At 37.7% G+C, this 25,507-nt stretch overlaps 1 protein-coding gene across 1 annotated transcript in view; it reads right to left on the bottom strand.

Annotated features, from left to right (window-relative positions):
• The window catches only part of abca12 (ATP-binding cassette, sub-family A (ABC1), member 12), a 55,505-nt gene that overhangs the window by 21,824 nt on the left and 8,174 nt on the right, over window positions 1-25,507 (bottom strand). The window contains exons 16-50 of the mRNA XM_033986482.2: window positions 25,080-25,291; window positions 24,793-24,923; window positions 24,465-24,579; window positions 21,413-24,013; window positions 21,223-21,335; window positions 21,057-21,124; window positions 20,308-20,456; window positions 20,090-20,220; window positions 19,747-19,889; window positions 19,140-19,304; window positions 18,378-18,595; window positions 16,996-17,916; window positions 16,805-16,911; window positions 15,566-15,672; window positions 15,028-15,227; window positions 14,866-14,942; window positions 14,587-14,711; window positions 14,266-14,436; window positions 12,630-12,794; window positions 12,325-12,520; window positions 11,697-11,836; window positions 10,944-11,063; window positions 10,757-10,847; window positions 10,230-10,409; window positions 9,195-9,507; window positions 7,955-8,069; window positions 7,098-7,427; window positions 6,402-6,471; window positions 6,164-6,298; window positions 4,045-4,209; window positions 3,735-3,918; window positions 3,084-3,302; window positions 2,498-2,694; window positions 1,802-1,959; window positions 170-403 (exon numbers count right to left, since the gene is read on the bottom strand). Coding sequence (XP_033842373.1) covers window positions 170-403; window positions 1,802-1,959; window positions 2,498-2,694; window positions 3,084-3,302; window positions 3,735-3,918; window positions 4,045-4,209; window positions 6,164-6,298; window positions 6,402-6,471; window positions 7,098-7,427; window positions 7,955-8,069; window positions 9,195-9,507; window positions 10,230-10,409; window positions 10,757-10,847; window positions 10,944-11,063; window positions 11,697-11,836; window positions 12,325-12,520; window positions 12,630-12,794; window positions 14,266-14,436; window positions 14,587-14,711; window positions 14,866-14,942; window positions 15,028-15,227; window positions 15,566-15,672; window positions 16,805-16,911; window positions 16,996-17,916; window positions 18,378-18,595; window positions 19,140-19,304; window positions 19,747-19,889; window positions 20,090-20,220; window positions 20,308-20,456; window positions 21,057-21,124; window positions 21,223-21,335; window positions 21,413-24,013; window positions 24,465-24,579; window positions 24,793-24,923; window positions 25,080-25,291 — 8,766 coding nt within the window. The remainder of the gene's footprint in view (window positions 1-169; window positions 404-1,801; window positions 1,960-2,497; window positions 2,695-3,083; window positions 3,303-3,734; window positions 3,919-4,044; window positions 4,210-6,163; window positions 6,299-6,401; window positions 6,472-7,097; window positions 7,428-7,954; window positions 8,070-9,194; window positions 9,508-10,229; window positions 10,410-10,756; window positions 10,848-10,943; window positions 11,064-11,696; window positions 11,837-12,324; window positions 12,521-12,629; window positions 12,795-14,265; window positions 14,437-14,586; window positions 14,712-14,865; window positions 14,943-15,027; window positions 15,228-15,565; window positions 15,673-16,804; window positions 16,912-16,995; window positions 17,917-18,377; window positions 18,596-19,139; window positions 19,305-19,746; window positions 19,890-20,089; window positions 20,221-20,307; window positions 20,457-21,056; window positions 21,125-21,222; window positions 21,336-21,412; window positions 24,014-24,464; window positions 24,580-24,792; window positions 24,924-25,079; window positions 25,292-25,507) is intronic.

The following is a 25,507-nucleotide window of genomic DNA, read 5'->3' as shown; positions in this document are numbered from 1 at the left end:
CATCAAGGAAGAATAAATAAAAGATTATTCCCCCTGTACCACATTTACTATAGTTTTGTAGTGTCATTACCAACAGTGTATCACTTACTGAAGCTTATAGTCTCTTATGTTGAGAATATCAATCAAGAAAATGAGTACACATTGCAATATATAGACAAGTTTGACCTACCTCCTCCAAGGTGGTGTCGGAGATGCCATAGCACCCGAGCTGCAGGGCATCCAGGTTAGAGTCGAGGGCGGAGAGCAGGGAGCGATACGAGGCAGCATTGTTGGAGCTGAACGGGGGCAGTAGGTACACCAGGTCACTGCCTTGGGCCTCTTTCAGCCGGGCTTCAGGTACATGGGCTTGGACAAACGCCTTCAGTTCTGCATGGTCAATCTGTTTGGTTTCTCCATTGTGTGTCTAATTATAAACAGATACAGACATATGTTTAGGATTGCTAAAAAATAAAAAAATAAAAAAAATAATTATTTGGGTGAAACTTTGAATTATGAGTACGTTACAATAACTACATCTACACCTACTTAATTAAGGTGTTAGGGTTACTCAGTTCTAGTTACCAGAATCTTCTCATAAACTACTTGCTCATTGTGAATTAAGTCTTTTTCATGCTTTATTGAGGCTATTTAAAGTGCAGTTATTATTAAGTGTTGCTAAATTAGGACAACTTGAAACAATTATTAAAAAGCTAACATGTATAGGAAGAATAAACTGGCATACTGGCTGGGCATAAACATGTATCACAATTTCTTTCCCTCATATGAGTTTATCAAAAATTATGACTTGATTTTATTTAATTTTACCTAAAGAGGACCAAGCATGTTATTAACAATTAGAAATACTGATTAAAATGTGATTAATTAGGTTTTTCAATATCACTTTTTTATAATTCATGTTTTAAAAGCTGCTGTAGGTGCTTTGGACAAACTGGGGAAAATGAAAAACTCTTTTTTGAATGACACAGGTTATTTATATATTTTTTTCTAAACAGAATATAGGTTGGAGCGGTAGTTCTAATCAAGATTGAAATTTGATTAATTGCTCAGCCCTACATTTGCTATTCAAAATTATACACATTTAAATTGCAAAATCTATGCCTGCAGCGTAGTACTCCTGTCTTGAAATTATCTAGGAACTGACTTTTAAAGCAGGAAAGACAGACTATATTTTGTGTAATGTTGCCTTGGGAGAGCTGTCTCAAGTTTATGCAAATGACAAAAACTGACAGGCTAAAATGCTAGGAATACAATCAGACAGAGTTAGTGGATCTGTGTGATTAGATTTGGAGGTACAATTTGCAGAGTAATTCCATTCTTTGTACCCTGTACCATCTTCAAACTTTCAATGACTGAGCTGAACGAAGAACATAAATTGTGTGAGCCAGCAGTCAGCAACCGAGCGTCACTGTTGTAGGGATTTGGTCCATTTTCCAGTTTTCAATCTGGCTGATAGAAATCACCCTTTTGCAATGAATTGTGTGCCCAATGTGGCGGAGATAAAACATAGGATTTATTCACACATGAGTGGCTCTGCTCCTCAGTAACAGTGCGGTAGGAAATAGCACAATTTGCTGGCTAGGCATAATGCTAAGATATATCACAGTTTATGGGATGCCTGGGCACAATCGAAAACGCACAATGTAACTGCTGACATTAAAAGAAAGCATTTTACTTAAGTTGCATATTATGTGTTTATGCAAAGAGTGGAAGCATTTTAGCACAGTTTAGCAAAGTAAGTTAATTCTATGCCAATTTCTAGCTTCTTACGGAATATAAAATGTCTGTCTTTAAGTGTAATTACCTTCTTGGTGAGAGTTAGTTTGTAACCTTGGCCTAGCTGGTCTTTCAAATAGAATGGTGAGCCACAGCATTTGAGTCCCCCTCCTTCCAAGAAGGCAATGCGGTCACTCAGCACCTCAGCCTCATCCAGATGGTGTGTGGACATGATGATAGTGCGACCTAACAAGACATGCATACAAACAGATCAGAGGGGGGACAAATTGTAGAGATGGTTTACTCAGTACCAAAAGGCCCTCTTTTGCACAGAATCCAACAAAAATATTTGTATACACAGCCAGGCCAAAAATGTTCACATCTTGATTTCATTACACAGAAGAGTTCAACATTGGATAATTACTGGATAACTCTGGAATATGGCCATGACGTCAAGGAAGAGATTGACATTGATGGAAAAAACAATGACAATTCCATTCAGAAATTATATTTCTTTGGACACACGTGATTAACATGATGCAATTATCTGAAAAACGAGGTGGTTGCTTTATGGTTGCATTTTGAAATTATGTTTAGACATTGATCATAACCAAGCTAACCAATGTTAATTGCACCCACTTTATTGATTTTGAATAACTTATTGGATTGTCTATACAATTAACCTGTTTTCAATTAAATAACTAAAATAAATGACTAAAATAAAATAAATCTCTGTACTTCCAGGAATGATCCATGCTATAGAGAGTGATTTTTTTAGGTTCACCTTTCTTATGCTGGATAACAATGTCCCAGATGCTGCGCCTGGAGCAGGGATCGACTCCTGTGGTGGGTTCATCCAGCACCACCAGGCGAGACCCCCCTATGAAGGCGATGGAGATTGACAGCTTGCGCTTCATGCCGCCCGACAGGGTTCCTACTCGCTTGTGCCTGTGAGCGTACATGCCTGTTTCCTCCAGGATCCTGTCGGAAATCAATGAGATGCATTTGACAAGGGATTCATGTTAACAAACTATTTCTGTGCATAAAACCCTTAAAGGGAACACAACTGAAGCTGCATCACACATATGAATGATGTAGTTAAAAGTTTAGGCTTGTTTTCCTGTTCATCTTTAAAAACTTTTTCATGATGCAACAGGGTGCTCAGAAGCTGTCCAATTATTACTCAAAATAGAATACATTTATGTGAACCCACCAGTACCTCCAGGCTCTGTGGGTTAAAAAGGCTATTGTTTCAAAAATCAGGCCTGTCTGGTGAATTCAAGGTAATGATAAAAATATGCATCTGATAACTTGCACCATCTTAAGTTAGAGGAATGACCACAGAACCGTAATATAAAATGGCGGCTTACGTGCGGATTTGTTCTTTGAGCTCCCTCTTGGTCCAGTGTGGGGCTTTGATCTGCCCATATAGCAGCAGGTGCTCTTTGGCGGTCATGTGATCAAACAGGACATCGTACTGCATACACACACCCAGCTCTTTGCGCACGTCCTCCAGGTTGGTCTGCATGTCTCTGCCATAGACCTCTACAGTGCCAGACGATGGAGGGAACAGACCAGTAAGGATTGACCTGGATAGAAAGCAGGGGCAAAGATTTAAGTTATTTTGTATTTTATAAACTAATGTCTTCTTGATTGGGTTTAAAATAATTATTGATGTGCACTACATTGTAGAAACCAACATCATGTTTTTTTTTATTCTTCTACTGTATAGCCATTATACAAAATGATGAAAGCATCAGCAAATGGATCACATTAAAAATGTAAATGCAAGTGCTCCCACTGATGAAGGCCAGGTCTATCATAGAGAGTATATAGATGCGCTGCCAGGTTTGGACAAAACAAACTCTCTGTCAGCAGTCAGCTCTTAGGATGATTAAAGCCGAGCACAAATCAAATGCGAAAACACCACATTCACTAAATGAATGTTCAAAATGCATTAGTATTCAGTTTAGCACATGCTGATTCTGAGAAAACTGAGAATAGATGTACTATATACATACATGGTGGTGGTTTTGCCAGCTCCATTGTGTCCAAGCAGCGAAGTGACGTGGCCCTCGTAAAAAGCAACATTAAGGTTTTTAATGGCTGCTTGTTGCCCATACATTTTAGTGAGACCATACAGAGCCACGCCCACAGGCAGGTCTGAGAAGTTTTCACCTGTCTTTGAGGAGAGATCACCTTTGCCTGAGAAATACAAGGAGAAACACTAAATCAAGCTAGCAAGAAACCAAATATTATGAACAGTTGAAAAAAGTGCTTCAGTAGCACAAACAAATAAATGGGACATAAATTATAAATAAAAAATAATACCATTTCCTTTTTCGTCACTGTCAGGGAATGCAGGCAGTTGTGTCTGCATAATGTTGGTAATAAATAGCCCGCGGCCTTTACTTTTTGATTTCTTGCAACCACATAAATCAGTCCAAAATGATGCAGTGAAAGGGAAGTACCAGGGAGATGGCATGCCGGACTTTCCTAAAAATAAAGTAACAAAACTTAGACACATCATCTAAAAACAACTGTATCAGCATTATTGTACTACTGAAAAGGTAATGAACACAACTGGACTAAAATGAAAATTTTAGTCAATCAGAGGATGCTGTTTTGCAAAGTACAAATCAAACAGTTTATTGATGGGAAATGTGCATGTTATTACACTACAATTTCCTGCACTAAATAGAAGTGAGGTTGTCCCTGAATGTCTTTGTTACTGCTTTATTATCCTTTCAATTTGGCGTTAGTTGCATATTCAAATATTTAGATGTACTAAAAGACCTGTTACTTTAACTTTAATAAAGTTTTGGTGTTGTTAAAGCTGGGGTAATCGACTTGTAAATAAGTATATCTCATTTTGCCCCCAAAGCGTATATTGTAAAAGCAGCACTTTTAGACTTTCTTCCAGAACACTGTCTGCATCTCATTATTGCAAAGCGATGCTAATAGTAGCCAGTAAGTGAACTATTTTTCACCCAGTGAACAATGGCGAAAAATCACAAAAACTTGAGCTTCTCTACATTCTGGCTTTTTTCAATTTACGAAAATATATAAAATGGTGCATCAGCACCCATACAAAAAATTACATTAGGGTATACGAATGATGCCAAAGAAATTGACTGGAAAACTGGAAATTTGACACAGAAGTAGATGATGACAAGACAAGTAATACTATTAAAGCCGTCCGCTTGACTTTGCTAAGCATGATTCCACAGTGTTTGTAAATACTGTACTGTTACACACTCCTCCTAGGGTTCACCAAAACAGCCTCAGATTTGGTACAACATTATCTCAAGGGGTGGGCATCAAAAGTTATCAACATTCTTAAGGTCTCTGTAAAAATTCAAACATTTTTGCAGCTTCACCACACAAATTGCTCCACAAACACTGATTTCAGTTAAATTTAAATCAGTTGGTAAACTCCCAGCCCTACATATATTTAATGTGAAAAAATCTGATGTGGTGCATTAGCGCTCCCTACAGATTGAAACAAAATTTTGCACAAAATTCACTTTTGGCATCCTGATCACAAAAGTCAATAATATCCATGCCATTTTATTTACGGAGAGTTACAGAAACACTCCATGTTATTCTAATGATAAAAACAAACAACAAGCCAAAACTATGTCCTCACCAATGGGATGTCCTGACAAAAACTTTGGTGTAACCAAACCGAATTTGGTAGCCAGATGCATCAGGGCAATAGGAACAAAAAATATATATTGTGACCACTCCCCCTTACAGACCAGAAGTCTGCCATTTTGGATTTTTAAAAAATCACCATGCAAAAATTGAGAAAAATGGCAGGTTAGGGTTAGAGGTAAGGGTAGGGTTACGTTAGGAGTTAGGATTAGAGGTTAGGGCATAGTTAGCGTTAGGCTAGGTTAGGGGTTAAGGTCTTAGGGTAGGGTTAGGTTTTAAGGTCAAGGTCAGGGTCACATTTAGGGGTTAGGGTAGGTTTAGGCTCAGAGTAGGGTTAGGGGTTAGATCTAGGTTTAGGGCGAGGGGTGGCTTAGGTGTAGGGGCAGAATAATGCATAGGCGAGGGTCGCAGTATAGGTGGAGGTCGCTGCAAAGACACGGGTCAGAGCACAGGCACATCATTGCCGCTTGCGGCTATGTAGTATATTATTGATTGCAAACCTGTGATTGATTCCAAACAGTGTTCTCAACTTAATGCTTTTGGACTGACTGCACATTGGCGGTCCATTCCTGCTTCACTTTGCCATTTCAAAAAAGCTGTTCTAAAGCTGTGCACACACCAGTAAATTCACGCATGATTATTAGCAATGTTTTAAAGGGTTTGTGAGAACTAAAACATAGTTACATATACCGGTATATAAATATAGATATAAATATCTACTTCCTCCATTCATAGTTTGTAAACCAGGTACCACAGCCGCTAATAAATGCTGGTAACTTGTCTGTCCCTTTACCTGGGAAAACACAGCGGATGTAAGCCCCAATAATTAAATACAGAAAGGTGTCGATGAGCATGAGCCAGCAGAGCCAGCCAAACGAAGCCATGTCTCCAGCAATGGGTGAGGTGTACGAGTTGCTCCACTGAATCCCTAAAGACGACAAAGCAGATAAAAGATTGTGATTGATTCCCACATACGGTGTCCTTTTTCTGTCAGGCATTATCTGATGCATGTCAGATGCTTAGGCTAATACCTTCTCCTTGGGCCTCATACCGGGAGACATATTGACTGGCATAGCTGAAGGCGGTCGGGGAAAACAAACCCTGCAAAGGTATAAAATGGGTAGAATCAGACACATGTTACAAAACAATTGATAAAGAATAGTAAGAATTAATGGTAAAACATTCATCAAACCACCATTTCTATTTTAAATTCACAAATATAACTAGAATAAATTATACAACCAAAATGCACCAAAATAAATGCTACTCATGTTGGTAAGCACATTTTACTTTTATTTATGCAGTTGTTGTTTTTTAACCAGGAAGGTCTTATTGAGATTCACAGATCTTTTTCAAGAAGTCTTGGTTGATGGCTTCAACAACTAAGCCCTCGAGCAAAACATTGACAGTGATAAAGATAATAGAAGTTTTAGAATAAGGCAAGTCAATATCTTCAAACAGACAGAAACCTCAAACTCCTACAGACTAAAATATATCTTATACACATACAACTCAAAATTGGTATATTGTGATGAAATGATAAAATAATAACAAATAAAATAAATCTTAAATAGCCCCATTCACTACAAAGTTCTTTTCTATATTGCAACTCACCACTGATACACAGCAGTGCATTTAGTACACAAGGCAAGGTTGGTTCAGATACACATTTATGTTATATTTATGCCCATAATTACATGTTATGCAATGTTTCACCAGACACTCACCAGAAGGCTTTTCACTGAGAAGTTGAAATGTGCCTCCATCGCCAAGACGATAATAAAGGGGAAGAAGGCGAGCACATAGAGGAGGCTGCCACTCAGAGCCGCGATGTAGGTTTTGTCAAATAAGGTGCTGATGAGGAAACTGAAGGCCAAGATGCTCAGGCCGTAGTCGCACAGGTAGAGAAAGAGCAGGAAGCCGTTGCTGTGAGGTAGGATATTCCCGTACTTCAACACCAAGGTTAGGAAGAAGATGGTGATGACCAGGTAGAAGGCAGACTCAAGGAACCAAGCAAAGAAGTGACTGAGAGGGTTCACGCCCATCATCTTCATGTACTGTTAGCAAGAAAAATCATAAAATAATCATTTATTATTATATATCTTAAACAGTAGATGTAATGTTGTAATTACGACAAAGATAAAAAATCAAATAATATTACTTCTGCAATCAATATTTGTCCTTCTATCATTAAAAGAAATTAACATGATGCATGATTTCATGTGTGGATTTCTAATAATAAAAAACTCATATTATAAAAAATTAAAAAAATTGTATCAAAAATTATTATCAAACCATTAAGTAACTGACCCCATGTGGCTTTGTCTTGAAATTTATATTTATATTACCAATGAAATGCTTAACATTGGACCATAGTCTCTATCAAAAGATACATTTGGTGCATGGCCTATTGTATATGTGTCTATTATAAGATCCATCCTTGTTTTTTTGTGAAATTTTAATTCATAAATACTTATTCTTAAACTGCAGCTTTAACCATAATGTTACTGTGCCTACTATTGGTAATGTAACTAAAGAGATAACTGTAGCCCAAGACAAAGTAAGACAAATTTAAGGGCATCACCTCATGTAGCTTCATTTCTCTCTCGTGAACCAGTTTCTTCACAAAATCAGCCACAAACAGCACCCAAGCGATCATCAGCAGCAGTGGGAAGACAAAGGAGATGGCCTCTAGGTACCTGGGGAATCAAGAGAGGCGAACTGTCAATCATGTTTCTGCAAAGCATCAAATCGCTGTCGACAAGAGGAAGATGAGGCACTCCTATTGCATGGTGACAGACACACCATGATTCACAGAGAACAATACTCCAGGGGATTCAGGTCTTTTTGACAGCCATGTTTTGATCCATATATCATTACTGCAAAATAAATGCCTATATTTTGTCGTCTCATTCTATCTAGGCTCTGACACATAGAGATTCTGTCTGATGGTGTAAGTCATTATTTTAGCAAACATATCAGGAATTGTGCTGCTGAGTAATAAATCAAAGGAATAGAAAGTCAGGGAGCATATCTCAAAGTTGGTCAGAGGGGATATGCAGGCTTCACAGATGAGGTATCAGCATTAACTCATTGAAATGTATGCTTATATGAAGATTATATTCCAACATGTAATTTTGTAAATGTAGTTTTGCCTATGAAAACATATACATATATATGGCTGTATTGTTATGAAGTAATTCTTATCCTATGACCTCCAGATTTGCTGTGTAATACACGGTGCACAATTATGTCAATAACACAATTTGGTACTTTGAACGTCATTACACAGTGAAAAAAAAAATCAATAGTAATAATATATTGCTCCAGCAGCAAAGCAATTACAATACAATATCCCTGCTATTCTTGTTAATGTTAGTGTTAATGCATACTTTAAACATTTTAAGTAAATAAAGTAGTACTGGGCCCCCATTACAATTAAAATTTGTTCTGGAAAATTTTTTTTGTTATTCTTATCTTCATTTATTTATTTATTTATTTATTTATTACACTGAATCTATCTATTGAACCTATTTCTGAATGACAATATTTTGCCAAACTCTTCCTGAACTAATCAACACTAGCCACGAAAGGTATACTGGACTGTCCAGGAAACAGTATCGACATTTCTGGTTAAAAATACAATACTAAATGTTGAAGCGTGGAGCCAATTACTGTGTGAAACCAGGAGAAACACTACTTACTGACAGTCCCAAGTGGCAAATGAGAGATTTGACAGATTGTTCCACACCAATGCTTGTGACAAACCATGCGTATTTCAGCTGTATGTTCATGTCTTATGAATAATATCCAAGAGAACTCACTCATCTCGGTGATGGCAGGGATAGGGGAATGGTTGAATCTGCACAGCCGTGTCTGTGACTGTCTTGTTGGCCTGGATCTCGATAATCGCTCTGTCAATGCTCTCCTGGAGGTAAATAAAGCCCCGGTTGTAGCGCAGTGTCTGCCCAGCCGAGATGTGCGTGTCCTTAGTGAAGAAGGGCTCTCGCACACGGTCTGTTCTCATTACGTTGTCCATGTGCATGCGGATGGTGTAACGCACTTTGGGAGGCAGCGTGGTCGTGTTGGAGGCCGATCGCCGCTTTCTGGAGTCTTTAGGCAGCTTGAAAATGACACCTTGAAAATATATAGTGAGCATAATTTGGTTTAGTGGTTTAAAGCTATTTTTTTACACTCGTATGTAAAAATGTTGGGACAATATATACAATTCTGAGACAGTCCTTTGTCCCCTGGGCCATCAGCCAGCATAACTCTTGGTAGGACATGAAACGGAGATTTGATGCAGATTTTGTATTTATTATCCTGGATGTTAACGATTTTTAGAGCTATTTCTTTATTCATTTGATATTGATGTATGTATGAAGTGTGCTGATGACTGTGGGAGCAACTAACAACCTTGAATTTCCTTCTTGATCAGTAAAGTTTTTCTATCTATCCATGTTGATGAGTAAAATAATCTGTTTAGATCTGGACTGAACTACACTCTAAATGAACATGTTATGCATAGTCCTGCAATCTTAAGTGGACTCTGTAATACAATCATTCTGAGAGCAAGTGGGACATTTAACTAACAACGTTCTTCTCACTGCAGTTCATGTGACTCTAGCATCTAGGTAAAGTAAATATTGATCAAATCCATCTGGCATCCAAGTATTTATCAACAAATTTTAATAGTACAACTTTTATTTAAGATGTATATTGTGTTAAATAATAAAATGGACTGGATAAACAAGAAGCGGAAGCCCATAAATATTTATAGAATGATTATGCTACTGCTGAGAAGTCAATTAAGATTCATTGTACCTTTGTCTATGATACTGAATTCATTGATGACTCACTTGCATAAAGATTTCTGTCTTTGGCGAGATCCTGGGCCTCTGTGTTGAGTTCCTCTTCTGTGTCGTAACCTTGGTAACGGTCAAATGTGATACAGGAGGAGAGGTCGACCATCAGAGTGGACAGCGTGGTGATTTGACGCAACAGATCTGTGTTTTTCTCAAGCATCACGGTCATATTTGCTGTAAAAAAAAAAAAAAAAAAAAATGAAACAAAATGCAATTAAGTGAATAATAAGGATTCTGCTACAGCCTTTATTGGTCATACTCTCTTACGTTGCATTGTCCCTGGGAAAGAAATATGGTCTGGCAGTTCAATGCAATCTAATTAAAACCTGTATGCCATAGCTAGACGTTGGTGGGAACAATGACATAAATCATCACATCAAGGTAAGATGGCATCAGAAATCTATCATAAAACTAGATGTAATGGATTTTCTGAGGCGGTGCATTTTTATACGCAGGTCGGAGAAAGGTAATGTAGATAAAATTGGGTATATCACTTTTTCCCATACAGATTTCATACTTACAGAAGTTGTTGAGTGTTTCCTGCATTGAGACAACGTTAATGCCTGTCTGCATTTCAATGAAATTCTTCACAAAGGAATTGCCGAGGGAATTCTGTGGAGGGGAAGCAAAAAATTAAAAGATATTGCACCAAACTGTGTTGCAAAAAGTGATCGGAATTCACAAAGTTCATCGAGGCAGTTTTTATACCTGCAGCAATGGCAATGTCTGGGTGAGCATTTCTGAGGACTTCACAATGTAGTTAGAGGATTTAATCCAGTCTTGAGAGTAATGTCTCAGATCTGCGAGCTGCTGCAAGGTGCTGTTGGCCTGTGAAAGAACAGCAATGAAAAGCCTTAAGCAGAAGCAGCTGAAATTGAACATAATATATGTAATGAGAGATGCATAGAATATACAGATTGTACTTAAGTAAGAGTAATATCATTCAAGTTAATGTTCAAAGCAGTGGTCCAAGAAATTATTTAAGTAATTATGAGTGTAATTGTCAGGACGTAATATCTGATAATACTGTATGTCAAAAATCTAACTTTTAGTTACCGGTATATACATGATACAGTCTTTAAGCTTATTGTCATTTAAAATACCACAATGTCAAACCCACTTTTATAAATTTTAAAGTGAATATTTGCTAAAGAGACTAATTAAGGTTTTAATATAATTGTCAAGATATGCACTACACTCATCTCTATTTAATTAATAACTGTGGCTAATTGTGGACTCAATTTTACCTCCATACCATTCCATTTATGAAAAACATATTTGAGTTATTCTAGTTTTTCATATAAGCTTAACTTAATATTAACAAGCCACATGTTATATAACTCTGCCCTTTTTGAGACTCTGTAGTAAAGAATTACTGCTATAGCCAATTTGAATGTCATCTGTGTACGTGTATGATAGTAGTTCTAATAGTGCCTCTAAATGTGTTAACATATTGCATACCTTTGTCATAATAGCTCGGGTTTGTGGTGTGTCTGGGGTATAGAGGATTTTTCCCATTAGCATTGGTTTAAGGAAGGCCCATGCGATGGCTCCTCCAGTGGTGTTGACCATATCCAGGTACAGGCCGGTGCAAAATGGAGCTACAGGGAAATATAAAGAAATACTTATAATAACTGCAGTAATACATACACATATATTTTTAAAGCAACAGAGGGTATGATAATATATAAAAACTGCAACATTTTGGTAAATGTATAGTATTATTATAGTATTGTTGATATGATAAATATTTTTGCAATTATGTAAAAAAGCAGAGTGAACCAAATAGAACCAAAAATAATCCTTGAGCCTATTACATCATCATGAAGAAAGAACATTCAACACATTTTAAGCAGAATCTTTTAAAATGTTCAATAAAAACTGTTAGGGACATTTTAGTGAAAAAGCAGAATTTTAGTAATAATGTAATCATCCCTTAGTATAAGAATAAATATTGCACAGTGAGGCTGGATGTATCCAAACCATGAGTAATCTGTAATGGTCATAGCCTTACTTACGTTAAGAGAGAAGAAAATGTTAAAGTTTAATATTTAACTGAATTAGTTCACATAAGTTATTTGATACATACTTGCATCCTGAGGAATTTTGAACCTCTCAATCATCTCTTGCTTTAGACCACTGTTGTCAAAAGTAGGAGGGGACATAGAGAACTGGGGATTATTGGCCACTCCAAACAGAGCCAAAATCCCTTTACTACACAGGGCTCGAGAAATGGTGACAAACGTGGCCTTGCTTGAGAGGGTTGTCCTCTGGGCTCGTGATAACTGTAGCATTATATAAAAAAAACAAGAGTATATAATTGTAGTCTGATTGAAGTTTAATGATCAAAAGACACTGACACAGGCAAACAGTTATATAAAGTGTAAAATGCACCTGGCGAAACTCATTGTTGGCTGCGAGGCTGAGACTCTCAATAGATATCAAGTACTCTTCAAGCTGACGAACGGCCGGCAGCATCCCTTTCATCATGTTTATTACGGTGGTGGCCATTTGAAGCATGGTCTGCACCAGGCTCTGGATCTCCTCTGGCAATACCATCTACAAAGGAAAAACAACATGCCAACTCCCTCAATCGCTTTCATGCAGCTCTTACAAACTATTGTGCCTAGATATTTGGCAATTACCAATGGCATAATGTAGGCATTGAAATATCATCTTCTGTATATACATGAGGCATATTCCTGTATATTTTTTTAAATAAACATTTTTGAGCAGGTTTTTGGTATACAGTACAAACTATATCTATGTTTTCTTGCGTTAATTGGATTTGATTCATCAATGGTTACAGTTGGTAACCAATGTTCCCTCTAATTTTTCACGAGTCTGAGCAAACTCCCTAAGCGGTCCCATGGACCACTGTGAGCAACATCAGACGTGTGCACTGTGGTCATGCTGCATCACATCCATCCAAGTTAAATGGTTTATTAAAAGAATCAAATTACCGCATTTACATTTCTGTTATAAGACTTTTAATTAAGTGCTTTAGCCCACTTATACAATGAAAATGACAAAAATCTTGCTCATGACCTGTGTAGTATGTTAATGTTATTGGAAGTATAAATATTTAATTTTAACTATGGCAAAACATGAGCTTCCAACCAAACCAAGCCAACTGTAAACTCCGAGATGCAGTGTCCTTGGTCACGTACTTCCTTTGTTTTGTCCATTTCGTAATGTTTAAAATGGAAAACTGCTGCAAAACCGTGAAATTACGCAATCACGCACACGTAATTTTACGTGTGGATTTTTGCCCGAGGGCGGGCTGTTGGAAATTTAAGGGGTTAAACACTTAGCATCATTAGCGAGTTTTCACTCCACGTCACATCACATCAGCTAAAACTCTGGTAGCGGCGCATGAGGACGCCTGTCAATGACGTTGATAAGCTGCGCAAATACGTATGTGAATCACATAATTGGCTGGAGCAGCTCGTCACCGGTCACACTCACTGACTCACACTGAAAAATAGCGCAGAATGAGAGTGTTGTGTGTTTATTTCATTTTCAACTCCGGTTCGATTTTTTTGTGCACAGCACAGATTTTCTGTGCGCGGAGACCGTGTCAGCAGTGCGCAATTGCGCACATGCGCAGCTTAGAGGGAACAGTGTTGGTAACTAAAATACCTTTTATATACTAACTGAGAAAGCACTGCTTTTGTTTTAGTATCAGTGACAATTAGAAACATCTTTCCATCATTTGTTGTTTTGGTTTATTAGTAGGAAAAAGGCCTGTCACAACAATGACCAGATTGACTTATCGGTCAATAAATAATTGATGGAACAACATCAAGTAGGGAATTTTTGAGTTTTTAGTACCACAAGATCTGAGCTGTAGAGGGTTGAATGACTAACTTCTAAAATTCTAATTAATATACTTGTGTTTAAGTCTGCTATTTATTTATGAGAGCTCTTGTTTTGTTTTTGTTTTTTTTGTTTTTTTGACATTACATACCTAGAACAGCGTTTACTGTGGCTAAATGTGTGAGTGTAAGATCGTGTGTAAAGGTCTTACTCTGTAGAGGAACTTCTCTGTGTTGAGATGCTGGGCCATCAGAAGAGTGAAGCTGTACCACTGGTCTGCAGTCAGTGAGCAGAAACTCTCAAACAGGGCCTTTTTACTCTCTGTCATGTTATAAGGGTTTGTGGAGTTACAGCGGTGCAAACTGATCAACCATGACAAAATCTATCCAAACAAAACAGAGAAAAAAATAGATGTAATTGATATGCTACACACAAAGGGATCAAATGCATGGTAGATGTGCTTGTAATGAAAATTATTCTCCCTGGAGTAAATTCTTTGAACAAATGATCTTTGTTGATGTCCTTAAATTACCTGCACATTGTTGTCGGGCAAAGTGGTCTCTGTCAACAGGTTGACAACTTCTGAAGCAAATCCCAACTTCTGCAGGTCCAACATAAATGCTGCTTTATTCCGCACCATCTCTCCGATTGTCACAACTGCAGGATTATTATTTTTAAGATTATTTTTTATAGTTTATTAGTGTCCATGACTCAAAACATTATTTGGACTTTGAAGGTGTGAAGTCCTAGCAGCCAACTGCCCTCAAAATGGAAACTGTATTTTTTTCCTTCTAAATGAAATGTAAATTACCTGGGGCAGGGCTTGTCATGTTGAGGCCACTTAGACTGCTGATATTCAGTCCCAAACCCTCAGTGATTAGAGATGTCCTGTACAGCAAGTCGAATACAACATAATATACATAATAATATACTAAAAAAGGTACAAATATATTTTTAAAAATATACGTCATACCAGTTTGTGTGGAGGTTGTATAGTCTTGGGTCTCCCACAAATACCTCAAAGATGTTGTCAACCAGAGTGGAAGTATTGAACAGTAAACCTTCAGCTAAGATCTGTAGTCCTGGCACTATCCCATTACAGAACTCTCCGGGCTCCAGGGACAAGCCCCGCTCCAAAATTTGAAGAGGATTGGTTTTCTCCAAATCACACACCTAAAAAGAGTTAAAAATGTTAAAATCTAAAAATAACACTCTGATAATGAATGTATTACATTTTATAATAGAAAAACAAAAGAACAAGCTAGAATTTAGAATACAGTAGAATAATTCAGTTCAATAAATTCCAAGCTACATTCAATAGACAATTTTACCATACAAGTTTAATGAACAAAATTATTCTTTGATCTGTTTTTGTGTTTCTTCTACCGGAATCTATCCACTTCACATTGATGATTTAGTTATTTATAGGCACCTTGAGTTGTCTGACAGCATTGCCAGTTTATTAACTTATTAATACAGTAACAATACAATGACATTATGAACACAGGAACCTGTTGCTGCAGGTGCTTGAGTTGCTGGAGGAGCTGTGGGTCTGTGGGGTCGGTCTGGAGCAGCCTAGTCATTGTTTGTAATGTCTCCTGCATGAGTCTGAGATTCTCTGTGGAGAGAGAGAGCAGGGAGGAGAGATAAGGGCGAGCAAAGGTTATTAGAGTTCGATGTGCTGAGGAGGTGGGGCTGCGCTGTAAGGTGACATAATAACATGACGTCCCACCGGGCTTCATTATGACTAGCACCGTTACAGGGGTCCCAGCAGCAAATGGTGTGCTTCAAGTGAAAGCCAGTGCAAAAGTGCCAGAGCCAAGAGAGACGTGTGTGAAAAACATGAGCAGGTGACAAGCCGCTTAGAGTACACACCACTTAAGGACTAATTATGACAGAAAGTTAAATGCAAGGGTGCTCTACTGCAAGAGGCGTCTGCAAATTACAAGTCAACTGAGAGTGCTGAAGACTATAAGTGAGGTTACACAGAAGTGAAACTGCTTATAAAATGAATCCCATGCATTAAAATATTATCACACAAGCACAGACGCCATTTAAAAGGGGGTCATAGATGTCCACTTGTCTGAGTGAGGGGAAATGTTTAGAGAGGGCGGACAGGATAAATGATTGAATTCTACTTTGTTAATGAGATTTAAAAAGGTGCTGAGTGGCTTTCTGCTGGAGATGGGCCATATGGCCTTGGGCTCTTTGGGAGCTCGAGCTAAGCTAGTGTGAAGTCTTATTGCTCATATCTCCACAATGAATTACGGCGCATTTTAATCACGTACACAAAAACAACAGCATTAGCAAAACAATTTATAGACTTGCCATGGTCCACTAACATTTATGAAGGTCGGCTAAAGAGATGGCACTGGTCCAAGCTGATGTTAATTCTAAAGAGTGTATGGCACCAGGCTGCACGTAAATATTGTGTCAATCAATGAGAGAATCTCTTGTGAGGCACAATTTGCCTTAAAGTCAGCAAAGCTGGTTATAATTATAGGCTAAGGGTGTACAAACTGCTAAACTAAAAATCATCCATGAAAAAAATATTAGTATTGTTCACTTAAAAACATTTGTAGTAAACCAGTATCGATAATTAGGATATGTAACTGTAATTTAACTCATTGTACATAAATACATAATCAAATAAATCTATCAGATATAATTGATGTTCACTAGAATGCAGATATTTATAAGTGATAAAAAACAAATATATGTATATACAAGTGTTGTGTTGTATATATTACCTGGGCTTTCTGTGGCAATGGCACGGGTGACCTTTTTCAGCAGTGATACATATGGGAAGCCATCTGGGAGCAATTTGACAGCATGCACCCAGAGATCCAAAGATGAACTGGGTAATGAACCAAGGCAATGACGAATATGTTAATTTCAGTTTTAGGCCAGAATATTTTGCATTTAAGCCAAAATAACTCACAAATCAATTCCTGGGACTGAGAACAAGGAAGCCACCCCAAGTACTCCATCAATAGTCTCCTCCTTTGAGCTCTCCAGGCTCCACACCAAGTCCTCTGTCGCTCCTTTCAAAATAATCCCGAGATCTGGATTGGCAAACAACACATGGACTGTCTCTACTATTTCGGAGGTAGTGGGTGGCACCATCAGGCCTTGCCACATGGAGTGATAGTTGATGCTGAAGAGGTCGATGAAATCGTCCATTTGACCCCTCACTGGCATGAATGTGGCTTCCCGTCTGTGGCGAGCTCTTGTGGCATTGTGGTTTGACATAGAGTAGTCCGTCAACATGTAGTGGTCAGCCATAGAAATACCTCTACCAGTTAACAGCTGTCGAATAAATGAAATTGCATTGCCGGTTAAATCATCTAGAACTTGCAGGTTTGGTGGCAGGTCAACATCCATATCTTTTAGGAATGACAAAAGTGGGCTGAGGAGTTCCTGTATTTTTGTCAAAGCCTGGACTAGTAAATCAAGTCCTTTTGCGTCAGTGGATGCAAACCAAGAAACCATCTCAGCAACTTTGTCCATGATCATTCTTGTGTTGCTGGAAGTCAGAAGTTGACCCAGTGTGTGGTATAACATCGGATTGTCCCCGAAAACGTTCATGTCAATCACTATTTGAATGGATTTTAGCACAAGATCAACCCATGCTTTGTCACTGAAATTTCCCATCATCATTTGGTGGATATCGGTTGACGAGACATTTAATGCACGCAGTAAGATCACTGACGCATCTCTGAAACAATCCTCTGGCGACTCTTCCATTTCGGGATACTTTGTCAAGATGTGTATAAGCATTTTCTCTAAGGCACCCATGTATGGTTTGAGGAAGGGGAATTTGTCTTGTAGTTCCTCTGAGATGAGTTTAATGGATTGCAAACTGTAAATCAAAATATATTAATTACTGAGTGAAGCATTTTAGTGTGGCATTATTGTTGTCACATAATTCATAATTGGGATCTAAAGAAATTACATTACTCAGCATAGGAACAGTGCCATACCAAAAGGACATTCTCTATTTTATCTTATATAAAATCTATCCAATCTATGTATTTCTTTTTACACACCAAACTTCCATACTCATGTTCATTACTTTGTTATTTAATGAACAAATAGATGATTCTGGTTTGTAACTACTTAAATAATTCTCTAATTCCTAACCCTAATCCCTGGATTAAGTAGTTCCTAAACCTGAATCGTTCTTAATAAACAATTTGTTCATTATGAATTGAGTCTTTCCTCATGTTTATTAAGGCTGTAAATAGTGTAGTGATTCTAAAGTGTTGCCATAACATCTAAGCATCTACAGCATGCACCATGTGATAAAAATCATATCATCACCTGCTTTGAGTCTGCAGGGCTTGGAGCTGCTTGTGCAGATTGAGTTTTGCCTGGTCACTCAGAGGCCGGCTGACCAGAGTAGAAAGCTGACTGTAGAAGGCTTCGATGAACTGTTCAGTCACATGTGATTGTGTAACATCAGTCTCGTATATAGCTCGGACAGACTTCACAATCCTGGCAGCTGCAGCGTCTATACTCATTGGTCCCATTTCTGTGCACTGTTGAATAACACAAATCAAAGAGATGTCATGTCATTTCCTCACTGTGTCAATGCTACCACCAAGTGGTTAGTCTAAGGAGCTGCACTAAAAGTACACAATGATATTACTATAGTATATGTAGGTTTAAGGAACAGCAAGTGTACATTCTATATTACAAGAACATCATGTAGAAAGAATGTCTTGAGTGAAAAAAAACTGTTTCAAACCTTTCATTGTCATTCTTGTCTCTTATCTATTGTTTAAGAACTTTGATTAAAAAAATTTAAAAAAAAAACAACAAAACTGAATAAGCAATACATTATTATGTTATTATCGTTCAAGTCAGATTCAACATGCTTGCACTACTTCAATTTGTGTGTATTCAATTATGTAAATAAATATAGTACTATTATGCAAATGTTATTGTTTATTTGTCTGTTATTACATTATGTGAATATTGTTTACAATTATTTTGGGGCCTTATTTGGGGGTTTACAATTGAAAATATGTATAATAAAAGATTATATTCTCACACTTATTATACACTGTTTCAAATACTTACAGTCCAGTTTTGTTGGGCTTGGGCTATTTCATTGACATAGCCATCTATGACAGGCTGCAGGCTGACGTTGCACCACATACCCATGGAGGATGGGCTTAATCCTGCGGCTTCTCTTACTGGTTCCCATAATTTCAGAGCTTCCTGACAGTTCAAGGTGCCATTAGTCTGGGGAGGAGGACACAAAAGTCTGATGTCATGTGACTTTTCACGTACATTTTTAACCACAAAACCTGTTCTTGTGGTAAAACAATAGATTATTTATGCCCTTTATCTATGCAAATCTCACAAGTAGAATGCTGCATGACACCCAGTGACAGAAACCTGTTATTTACCTACCCATAACAATAACAACTAAATTATAAGTGAATACAGTAAGGCATTTATATATTTTGTTCTGTTGACATGTTATGAACTATTACTCCACTTCAATCAAGTATAAGCCATAGTCATTGTGAGTGTTGCTGGCATCTCGAGTTCGAAGTACAAATGGCTCAAGATACACCTTTGTCCCCATTGGGAAATTGATCCTCTGCATTTAATCTATCATTCAGTGGAAAACCTGAAGGAGATAAATATGAAAATAAGTTAGCTTATTAGCCTGTTTTACCTTTTCCGTTGCAATGATTGTCTGCTCAATGGCTTGCTCCAATCTTTCGATCATCTCAGACATATTGAAACGACTCCCATTTAAAGAGTGGGTAATTTCTGACACCAGTGTCATAAGTGGTTTTTGAAGGCTTAAAATCAATTCTGAAACAAATAGATAATTACATTTGTTAATTGCAAGCACATAAGAGAAAATGAGCAGTGTAATTGTTATATAAGCAGGGTGACTAACTATATTATGTGTGCTGTGTCTTCCACAATGCTTTGGCAGGCCTATGTCACTCTACACTAATAGTTAATAATACAAATGCAAGATAGCATAGGTATTGTTTAACTGTTCTCACCAGTCTCTGCTTTCATATTTTTGACATCTTCTTGGCTCAACTTTTCAGCCATTTCAACTAAGCATGTAAGGTTGTTTAACATTTCTGGCTCTGTGAAGAATGTCATCAAGACTTCAACCAATTTTTGAAGCCTTGGTGAAAATAAAACAGTGACAAAAGTTAGTCATTTTTATAAGAATAAAGATCATCCAATATGTGTCCAGTAAATATGCACATACTTCATCCAGGTTTCATCGTTTGCTCGATTTGTCATCAACTCTTCCAGGACCTTTGGCAGATCAGCAAAGCTCTGTACCGATGATGTATTTAGTGGTACACAGGAGTCTCCCATGATGAGCGGACAAAATGCATTCAAAACTTTTACAAGCTGAACAAACAGATAAAAAAAGACTGTGACCAAAGTCACTTGACAGACATGACGGATAAATGAAGACTCTATTGTTTTTACAAAGACAGTTTATCTGTATTCTCAAGAATGTTGTATAATCAGCATACCTATAGGCACACCTATTTCTCAGAATCAAGTTTTGTCATAGCCGTTGCCAATGTGGTTTGATTAGAATACAGAGAAACCAATGGCCGATAAGCTCGCCCAATCTTTTTGGGCAGTAAAAAATATGGCTAATTTTGATTATGAATTTATGATTTCAAAGGACTGCAAACTTTTTCAGAACCGTGTTTTGCTACAAACTGGATAAGAGATATAGTCACGTTTTGTGTTCAAGTAAAGTGTTATCCCTATTCTGTAGGTATCTGGTTGGCCCAAATAAAATATGGGCCTAACAGATCGCCAACTGATATTTTGGTCTATAGAATTTGAATTAAAAATAAACCTTGGTTGTCTTGCAGATCAAATTCAGTATCAGTTTTCTCCTAGATTCTCTCTTCGGTAACACAACCTTCACCATGTATCCATACTGCACAAAAAGTCTTGCCACTATAGTTACATTATTCTTTAGATTTTTACCTCAGCAAATATGTAAGGTATTCTTTCTTCTGATGAACCTTTGGGCATGAGGCTTTGTGTAGTGTTGCCTGAAAAATGCAAATTAAAATACATTTTAATAGTCAAAACACTATTAAACTGTACCCTATGTAACAGTAAACTGACATGTTTTGTGAATGAGCCTTACCTAGAGCAGAATGGAGGATGGATTTGGTGACACTGATAATGGTAGAAACATAGAACTCCGCTGTACTGTTGGGTGGTAGGAGGCTTTTAAGAGTTTCCATCTCATTTAAAATTCTACAAAACACAAAATAGATTTTTATAAATATCTATAAATTCATTAAAATAGTAAATTTAATGCCTCTACAACTTACAGTTGATTCCAGCCATCCGGTCCGTACACGGTTCCAACGGACTGAAAATATGTACCGATGATTTTTAATGCACCAAGCAGATACTGGGCAACTTCTGGCGGCATGATTTGCTTAAAAATGATTTCCAGTTTTTGTATTGTGTCAAGAGTTTTATTGAGTGCCAGTGCGTAGCTTGCATTGGGATGAACAGCCAACCACACAGTGTTTTTAACCACCTCCAGAACATTTTGCTGAACGCTAACAGGAACAGAGCCAGTTTGTTGGATCAGTTGCATTACACTTTTCACTACTTTCAATATGGCCGCTAAGAATTGGTCGCTCTGTAATCCATTTGGCTGCTCTGCCAACATGATAACCTTGTTCAGAGTCTGGGTGATATTGCTGATTAGATTCATGTAGTTTTGCTGGTCAACATTGAAAAAGTGAAGAGTGGATTGGAGTAGGTGGTGGATGTCATTCACAATTATAGAAGTATTATTTAGATCTCCCCATGCACCAAAGTTAGCCTGAGCCATCCATTGCTTTAGCAGTTTTACGTAGCTGTTAATTTGTAGCACAGTGATATTAACACACGTCATGTTGACTGGAGGGGCATAGCCAAAAATAGAGGCTGGGATGTTTTGAGCTTCTAAGTTAGCCACTACAAATTTGATCACATGTTCTAAGATCTCTATTGTTGTGTTGCCAATTTTACTGGCTCCATCTGCATCTACTGGATACTGGAGGCTCTTGGTAAGGTTTGAAATCTGTTGACCAATAAACTGATTCAAATCCATCTGAGCCAGTGCCAAAGCTACCTGCATTTGTGTCACACGGAAGACAGGGTAGAAGAGATGGGAGACTGAGCTGCTGCTGGTCACATTTTCAAGTCTTTTCAAATACCAGAGGATAATTTTAAGCTCGGCACTTCCTGCATTAAACTCATTCATTGGGATGTTGAGATACTTGAGAGGTTCAGGGTTTGCGGCTAATTTTACAAGGCTTTCCAAGACTTTAAGCTCATTTAGGATCTCAGGGCTGCTTAAGTTGTTTTGTTGGAGAGTCATCTTGACATTAGCGAGAATTGTGTTCAATGCCCCTGTGACAGCTTTTTGTGGGTTGCTGGTGAAATTGGTATTTATTATCTCCGTTACAGTTTTGTTGACAATTACTGGGATCATTGACAGAATGGATGTCTCATTTTTAAGAGCAGGGAGATGCATAAGGAAACCACTGATGGACTTTACCATCTCAACAGCACAATGAGCAATTAACTCTGGAGATGTTTCTTGTTCAAAACATTTCTGAACATTGAGAAGTTTGTTAAGTTTTTGTATCAGGTCATTAACATTTTTAGTTCCCAACAGCATCGCAAACTTATTTAGTTCTTCAATGGTGAGATTTGTCTGCTTCAAAGCTTCCTGGACATCTCTGACTGTAATGTTTTGATGATTTAATAGTATTGAGATAAATTTAAGGGTCTCTTGGGCAGTTCTCAAATAGGCCACCTCATTTGGTTTCAGAAGAAGTGAAAAGAAAGCTGAAGCTACTGACATGTGTTCTTTGCTTCCCATGTGCATTTTGGTTTCCGCGATGTTAATACTTGCGTTACCATTGGCATTGAGTGTCATGTCTAAAATCTGGTCCAAAAAGTCTAACATTTCAGAGATCCCATCCAAACAGTCTTCATCTGATTCACATTGAGAAAGCTGACTTTGCAAAGAGACAAATTCATTCAGGAACTCTGCAGCTTGTGAGCGGATTTTGACTGGTAGAGATTGAATGTATTTCTGTATAATTATGTGCTGTGCAGCCACTGGTCCCACATGAGTGAGGCTCATGATTCCCTCTGGAGTCAGAAGATTGAAAATGTCTGATAGAAGATGCAGTTGGGTGACTTGGATTGCACTGACTTGACCATTGGGTAACTTGATCTGCTCTATCATTTCCATACGAAACAGGAACACTAAAAATTGTTGAAGCTGGCGGACATACCCTAAGACAACATGACTTGGGTCACCGCTTGGAGAATCCATTATTGTCTGCAGCAGCTCAACAGCACTCAGTATTGCCTCAACAATGCCCGATGATGTCTTATTTGTGAATGGTTTTAGGGCTTCCTTGACCTTGGCTACATAATCTGGACTGAAGTGGTTGAAGTAGGTTAGCAGAGTGTGACTCATGTCAAGGTACACGGACATGGAGAGATTGCCCTCCAAAGAGAGAAATTGCATAATATATTTCTCAAGTTCGGCTATCGTAGGGTCAGATTCATTAAACTTGAAAATTCCCTGGTTGGATCTGCCCAGCTGGGATACAACTCCAAGCACTTGTGAGGTATTGACTGGGCCGTTGCTTAAGATGAGAGGCAGTAATGGTTTTAGTCCTGTGGACTCCAGTAACTTTTGATACAGAGGGACCATGACTTGAGTGTTGGTGAAGCTTTTGTCAGGGAGTTTTGTGAGTGTAAATACAAAATTATTCAATTCCTTTAACATATTACTCAGGAAAGCAGAAAGCATGTCTCCTCCTTTGATGGCTTTATGCAAGTATGAGGCCGCTTGATATTCATAGAAACCACTGTAGACATGCTGTAGCAGTTGTACACTTCCTTTGAGATAACTAGAGAAACAAAAACATTATTATACGTTATGTTTGACATTGTTCGTCAGCAATGTATAGATAATGATAATAAACATTTTCCCTAATATTATGACCACCTTCTTATCGTTATAGCTTCCATATATTTTTATTTTTTTTACCACTTTAGACACATTACCCAAATTGGAAACTACAAGAGGAGGAAGAATCCATTTCTAATAAGTTCCTAGCTCTTACAAACCTCATGTATTCTTTTCTTCCTAGATACATTTTGGTTGCCGCAATGTTGATACTATTGTTATGAATAGAGTTGAGAGTGCCAGCTTTTTGATTAAATGGGAACATATAACAAGTTTTTCAGATGTCTAATTCATCTTGCCATCGCAATGGTCATATACCTATTGTCAGAGCTCATACTGTTGTGTAAATTATGTAGTGTAATATTGTAATAAAATTAACATAAATGAATTACCTGATGATGAGCTCTTCAGTTGGTGACATAAGTGCTTGTGAAAGTGCATTGACAAACTGCTGCCATGAGAAATTACCTTCACATTCAATGCTAAATGTTTCCATATTCATTGAACCTACAAAATACAACAAAAGATTTTTGGAAATATAGTAGGTTATATTGCAGTTGAAGGGTAGCTTCTCTGGAGCTTCTCTACAGATGGAGCTCTGATTTAGTTTAGAAATTAATGTTTCTGTAGATTAACCTGAGCTAGACTTTGAATTGAAATTCTAGATATTAATCATGTAAGTGGAATGTGCTTAACCAGTTTTAATTCACAGGCACTCACAGTTGGGTAGGGTTGTGACTCCTGCTTTGTAGTTCAAAATCCAATTTGCTATGAAAAAGTAGCTCTTTGCCTGAGGCCACAGATCACTTTGTTCAAATTTCCATCCCAGGTTCACAATGAAAAATGACACACTGTAGGTAGAGAATAAACATAATTAATCAATCAATCAATGTTCAGTAATAACTATCTGTAAGGAAAATATCCTTTACACAATCTCAGGTGTTAAATGGACAGTACAGTACAATGGAATGAGACCATGCAAGTATAGATCAACACTTTGTCAAGACCTTTGTTGTAAAGATGTAGTCAGGTGATTAGCACTGCTGTTTGTTGGCACCCAGTCCTTCCAGTAAGCTCCATCCCATTCCTCTGAGAGTTGCTCCAAAAATGTTCCAAATTTTAGACTTTCATTGTATAGCTTGTGCCACTCAGAGAGGATCATGGAAAGTGTGACGTTGTAACTTGTGTCGCAAAGAAAAACATTGTAAAGGGCCAGGGCCTGTGAGAAAACAAGACTAAATGAGCTTCTTATATGTGTGTATGTGCTTCAAATTACTGAAATAAAATACTACCTTATAAAAACACAAAATCCATACATTATTTTCAAATTGAGTAAGAATGAGAAACAAACTATAATCAAATGTCAAAGGGCCCAGATTTTTCCATGTATTTGAGCAACATTAGTCTTTCCCAAGTACAATTACTTTGTATTAGT

The sequence above is a fragment of the Periophthalmus magnuspinnatus genome, chromosome 21 (genome assembly GCF_009829125.3).
Source record: "Periophthalmus magnuspinnatus isolate fPerMag1 chromosome 21, fPerMag1.2.pri, whole genome shotgun sequence".
Classification (NCBI taxonomy): domain Eukaryota; kingdom Metazoa; phylum Chordata; class Actinopteri; order Gobiiformes; family Gobiidae; genus Periophthalmus; species Periophthalmus magnuspinnatus.
The sequence above is the reverse complement of the archived record's forward strand: the minus strand, read 5'-3'. Positions and strand labels throughout refer to the sequence as shown.